At 34.0% G+C, this 6,720-nt stretch overlaps 1 protein-coding gene across 1 annotated transcript in view; it reads right to left on the bottom strand.

The window, feature by feature from the left end:
- Positions 1-1,080: 1,080 nt before the first annotated feature.
- Positions 1,081-6,720, bottom strand: part of LOC145981098 (uncharacterized) — a 68,008-nt gene continuing 62,368 nt past the window's right edge. The window contains exons 18-20 of the mRNA XM_083114236.1: positions 5,079-5,192; positions 4,084-4,259; positions 1,081-1,712 (exon numbers count right to left, since the gene is read on the bottom strand). Coding sequence (XP_082970362.1) covers positions 1,612-1,712; positions 4,084-4,259; positions 5,079-5,192 — 391 coding nt within the window. The 3' untranslated portion in view covers positions 1,081-1,611. The remainder of the gene's footprint in view (positions 1,713-4,083; positions 4,260-5,078; positions 5,193-6,720) is intronic.

The following is a 6,720-nucleotide window of genomic DNA, read 5'->3' as shown; positions in this document are numbered from 1 at the left end:
TCTACCAACTTCTCTGATCCCGTTTGGGTAAGTGCCTTCCTTGTATGCCAGCTACCCCCTTTTGAGACCAACGGCACATGACTACAAGTAATTTCTCTGGAACAACTCTTGTAATTTATTATTATACTCAGTGGCGGCGAGGGAGGGGGGGTCAGTTGCCCCCCCTCCAATTTTTGCCACTTTTGCACCCACACTATGCTAAATCTTATCCACAAAGGAAAATATACTGTCTTTGCCCCCCCCTAGCTTTGGCACCTTGTTCCCCCAGTTTTGGGACCCAATCGCAGTCCACTGACTATACTTATTATAAAATGTAATCAAATTGTAATAAATAGAGAAAATAAAGTCGGGGGAACCGTTAAATTCAGAGCAACTGATATCCTGGTATATTTTTAGGAACCAGGACAATAAGCGGATATCATCAAATGTATGTGGGTGGACGCAGTCTTACCTTGGGGGTTTAAAAAAAAAAAAAAAGAATTTTAAAGTGCAAGGTTTTCAAATATATACAAAAACATTATTGAAATGAGAATGTTGTTTTTCCTTTGGTTGATGCTTGATTTCTTCTAACAACACTTGTTCGGAGGGAAGATCAAAATTATTTTACTTCACTTTTGGTTCTTTGCAAAAATTAGTAAGTGTGATATGATGAATGGACACTTACAAAGTACACCCATGTCAGGCCAGGATTCAAACCCAGAACCCTTGGCATCGTAACCACTCCACCATGGACATTGGCAAAACAATTTGACTCTCTGCGATAAGTAGTTTCCCTTCCATTCTTCTTATTATTATTTGGTACATATTTGAAAAGCCTGCACCTGGAAAATATCCTGCTTGGAGAGGGCTCACAGTCTGCCAAGATTAAAATTAAAACTTAGTGATGAATATAATAACATGGACAGCTTTGAAGAATTTTTAACTCTTCCTGAGACACTGATAGATGATCCGAATCAACAGTCAACGACGACCATCGCATAACGACTCTTGTTTCTTGTTTTTCTTTCACCTTTCACTTACAAGGCAGAGGTTGTAAAAATAAATAAACACTGTCTTCTTATAGTGTGACTAGTTTATTATAAATTAACAAAGTACATGGTGGAATATAAATAGCACGGTGGTCATAGTGAAAACAATTAATAGAATAGCAACACACACGAAAGACAACATAGAAAATAAATATCAGTATCTTTGCTTAAACATACATATAAACCTCTTCATTCACGTTTCTTTGCACCTACAATACTCAACAAGTGTATATAAAATATTTTTGTGTAATTGTCAATATATAGAAAATAACATGTTTCAAAGGCAGCAATTCATTAAAAGTTAATTAAGTAATTTGTATAGTATAAATACTGTCAACAATAATGTATATATAATAAATCAATATGTAAATAACAGAAATAAATTGATACACGTTCTTTCCTCATTCACTCAAACTACCTGTCGATTAAATGCTTCAAAAAAAAAAAAATGTAATAATAATAAATATATTAAAAGTACATTGTTCATTACCCATAAGTATGAGGTATATTTAAATTACGAAATCATAAAATAGTCATAAAATTATGTCACATGTTGACATTAAATACACGCACTTCCCTGAATCTAATCGCTAACTGTACTGTGTGCTGCTGGAGTTTCAAAGTCTTCTATGTCAAATTCATTTTCAAACATTCTTTGCAATAGGCCTTCTACATCTTTTGCACCTGTGAAGAGAAAGTCATGCTAAAGTGGAAAATAGAATTCTTCCCTATTTATCTAATGGCGACAGTGTAATTCACACCATTACTTAAATTACCATATTAATCTCTTCATGACAAATTTATTTAAGTACATGAATGCAACAGGGAGTGTGCCCAATGAAGATATTTATATAGTTATGTATATAAATAAACTCATCACATGTAAGTTAACACATGTCATTAATACAAATCTGTATTATTGCTAAAACTTTCTAGCTTTTCACTGCCTTTTATTATGTTCAAGAATCATATGAGTAATATGTATCTAAGTTATGATAGAAAAAATACTATGACCAAGGGATTCTATATTCCAGTAATAAAACATTAAATGACGATACATTTCAATGTTATATCAGGGTATTCCTCAGACAATGTAAGTTATGAATAAATTGCATAAGTGAATTCTCTTCTCTTTACTATTATTGGTGTTTCTAACATATACAGTGCAACCTCGATTTTATGTTTTTCAAGGGACCCAGCCGACAAAACTTTAAATGCTGGAAAATGTAAAATGGATGAAAGTTTTATACATTTTGCTCTGTTGGGACCATCAAGCTTGAATGTATAATGCGGAAAAATGTAAAATTCGGAAACATAAAATTGGGGTTGCACTACATTGGTTATATACATAATACAGAATATTTCAACTCTCTTAAGCAGTCTTCATCAGGCACGATAACAAGCTTTAGTTTGGTTTGCAGTGGCATATTCTTCCAAGCTACCTGCTTTACTGAAACAACTTTCTCCACATATACAGAAATTGCTGGAAAATTTGGAGTTGTCGGACTTCTGCATTGGTGTTTCATTTCTATTATATCTAATTAATATACAGGGTTTCCATGGCCTTGAATCAAACTGGCAGGGTGGAAGAAGACTGACCCAAGTAACAATATGAGATAGGAACTCCATCATGGTCCTGAAATGTGGTATTAAAAAGTTATAAGCCAAAACTAGTTGGGGCTGCCTATGACAGTGGAATAAGATAACTGAAAGATGCAGCTTGTAGGTTTAATACATTCAGGGTGCACTGCCTAGCAGTAATGGCTGACAATTGGATGCCGAGGTGAGGGACACACCTTGCATTCCTGGCAAGAATTTTTGCTGCCTGTGATATCGTCAGAACATTTCCGGGGATGTTAGAGTGGATGCGAGAGAGCCTCTTGCGATGCTGGGGGCTGCCATATTGAACAACTACTGTAACGTTTTCATCGCAGAGTGTTATGGTTAGGGCTCGGAAGTTGAGGAAAAATCCGAAGACGAGGCCCAACATAATATATGTTCATTTTGGGTCATTGTAGGCCAGAAAAAGGTGGGTTTTATTTGTCCTTTTTTGCCTTTTTCGGCATTTTTTAGGTCTTAACAGCTTTTTTTTTTGCAACTTCACCTTCTTTCGACTACGTTTTTACTGCCCATTCTCAATTCGAATCATCATCACTTCATCACCTCTTAAACATCCTTTCTGTAGTAAAGAAATAAAAATAAATAAATAAATAAATATATTTGAACCATCCCTGAAACAAAAGAAAAAACATTTTTGGATGACCGTAACTTGTATGGAAGGTTGCAAATATGATTCTTCAAATATGATTTTTCAAATTATGTTAATCTAAAAAAATATATAATGTCTGAAAAAAGATGCATTTCATGCATATAGTTTTTCGCACTGTGTGTTCCATACCACCAGAATTTTGTATTTTTTCATTCATTAAATATGTAATTAAAACTGAAGTTATTAATTAATTTGGATCACATTTATACGTCCTTTTTTCCATTTTTAGGTCCTTTTTTGATATTTTTAGGTCTTTTTTTGGCAATTTATAGGTCTTCAACTTCCGAGCCTTAGTTATGATACACTCTAGTAATGTCAGTATTGAATCAGTTTTCTTATTTCACTGTCATAGGCAGCCCCAACTAGTTTTAGCTTATAACTTTATAATTACACATTTCTGGACCGGAATTCCTTGTCTCATATTCATACTTTGGCCAGTTGCTATTCACTCTGCCAGTTTGATTCAAGGTCACGGAAACACCCTGTATAATATGGAATATAAATAAGAACTGTGGCAATAAAACAGATCAAATTTTCAGAACATGCCACTGTTGGCTTGCTAAAATTATGAACGAAAATATGAACAAGAAATTTGTGAAAGAATATTAACATATGTAGCGTGTTACATGATGTTCTGCTTGTGATTATAAATGATAAATAAGCATTTTTCATCACATAGCATAAGACAATATCTTATGTCAAAATGTTAATATATTATATTACACAATCTAACATGTATTTCATTGAAAAACGAACGGTAATAAAGAAAACTTTTTAGCTCTTTACCTGAGGTTAAGTGAAAACGAATATCAGTTTCTTTTGCTAAATTCGGATAGAGCCCTTCTGGCATATAATTTGGGTCCAGCTGCCTCACATTGTGGTCAGAGTCCAGGATATCTCCCTCCGCATTCTCCACTAAGAACTGCTTATCTATGTTCTCTTCTTTCTGCGTTCTTGGTTTGCTAACAAGTAATTATTTTACACATACCATCAGTCTTACATTATGGCTATTAAGTTTGAACATATTAACTAACTTTTTGGCATCCCTGCCCTCTTAAGTCTTCTTGATTTTAACATTCTAACAATATCAAGAGATGGCGTACTTGATTATCATGCAACCTTCTCCACTCAACTGTTGTTAAATTTCTTTTAGGATCAAATAACTTTCTTAAGATTTTATTTTCAAAAACTATTAATTTTATGTTCCTCTTTTATTTTCATTATTTCATGTAAAAGTAAAACACATCAGGGAAAAGTTATAGTGAAAAGCCCATTTATAAAATATATCCCATTATATGTGGAGCCCCCCCACCCCCAATCTAAATTTCCAACTTTGCTTCTTAACAGTAACAATGGATATATTGTTTTGAGACTCGAGTATGACATATACAAACAAACAAAAAAAGACAGAACTGAAATACTGTATTATGTGCAGTTTTGAAGAAATGACTCATTAGTTGCTACCAATTGCAAGACAGTCTGAAGCAGCTTACACATGATGGTAAGACAGTCTTTGGTTTTGATTTGGTTTTTAATTCCACTTTGTGCCTCCACCGGGTATCGAACCTGGGACCCCTTGATTACAAGGCAATGATGCTACCACTGCGCCATCAGGGAGGATCATGTAAGACAGTCTTATCATTGGTCCACTACAGGTTAATGGTTTCATTATTGTGCACAACCATGGTTCCTACACATTTTGTCAAAGCAGAACACTTTCAAAGAACATTCAAAGCAGCATGACAGTGAAAAAAAGTCTCCATATTTGCTTCAGATCTTACCTTCCGAGACCAAGCCCCAATTCATTGATTTTAGTTTCCAGAGCACTTTCATAACGACCTTTTGACAATGTATACTCCAAAATAAAAGCCTCTAGTACAAAAGCAGTGAAGATACTGTATGGATAAAAAAGAAAGGAAATATTAATACTACTTATTAATAATTTTTCTTGTAGGTACACATTGCTTGCATTGTAGTCTACGGTTGTTACAAGCATAAAAATGCAGTTTTTTGTTGTGACCTTTCAGGAGAACACACACTCCCTTCATTCAGACATTTATTTTCAGTACAACTGTATCTTTAATCAAACTAAAAATAAATGTCTGATGAAGGGAGCGTGTGTTCTCCTGAAACGTCACAACAAAAAACTGCATTTTTATGCTTGTAACAACCGTAGACTACAAGATAAATAATTTATTAATAGTACCATTGCACAGAAAACACGTGTTAAAATTAGAAACATCATTATATTAAAGTATTATTTGGCAACATTAATTTTGAACTACAAGTAAATAATACTGATGACTTTTTCATAAGATAAGGAGTCAAATCCTTGATAAGGCATGGATATTTCACCTATTTCATCTTCATTCTCACCTAGGGAGGAATCAAAATACAAAGATACTGTTTTGAAAGAAAGTACCTGCTCTTCCATTACATTGTTAAGTATGGCTTCAATTACACGAACAGATATTGGAATATTTTCTTGATATCCACAGAAAATATACACATAATTGCTAACATAGTCAACAACAATATCAAATGCAAAATGGCCAAACTTTAATTCAGGGCTAAAAATGAACATTTTTACGCACACAAATTTGAAAAAAAGAGCACACACTTCACCATGGCTTCAATATTCATACCAGATTAATAGATGAGGATATTTATAGAAATATCAAATTACAGACATATTCAGCAAACAAACTGATGCCATTATATCCCAACAGCAAATATTAATGAATTAATTTAAGCTTTATCTTGATTAATTAATTAATTCAATCTCTAAATGCACTTCGTCTTGTTTGTGAAACAAAAATATGCACTCTATAAATTGTATTTGTGCACAAAGGAGCAGAGATTGAACAACATCAAATATTCACTGCTGTAGAAATTTTAACAAAACATTCAGGTTCAACCAAGATTCGAAATCAGGGTTACTGTACCAGTACAAGTCTGCATTACTCACTAAAATTTCTACATAGCAGTGCTCAAAGTGGAGGATGCCATCCATCAGTTAGAATAATTTGCATAAGCATTCATCCCCCCCCCCCCCTACTAATCCCAAATTCGACCAAGCACCCCATCCTACAAATTTTCACTTTGAGCACTGCTACATATACATAGCACAGTCACGGACACTTTTGGGTTGAAACAATCACATTGACTCTCAATGGTATCGTTACAACCCAGAAGTGTTTATGACTATATCTCCTGTGTGTGTCAAATCATAAGGTAATATTACTGACACACATCACTGAAGCATTTGTGTCCTTCATTGGAGATACTATTCCAGCATTCATTTGGAGTGACTGAAGAACTACATGGAAGACCTCACTCAATCAGAATGACCATCGGTAAGATTTAGTCATTAATAGCAACTTATTAATAGGTCTTATATGGAGATAGAAAGGCATTAACCTT

This window comes from Lepisma saccharinum, chromosome 28, assembly GCF_977018435.1.
Source record: "Lepisma saccharinum chromosome 28, izLepSacc3.1, whole genome shotgun sequence".
Lineage (NCBI taxonomy): Eukaryota > Metazoa > Arthropoda > Insecta > Zygentoma > Lepismatidae > Lepisma > Lepisma saccharinum.
This window is presented reverse-complemented; position numbering and strand designations above follow the sequence as displayed.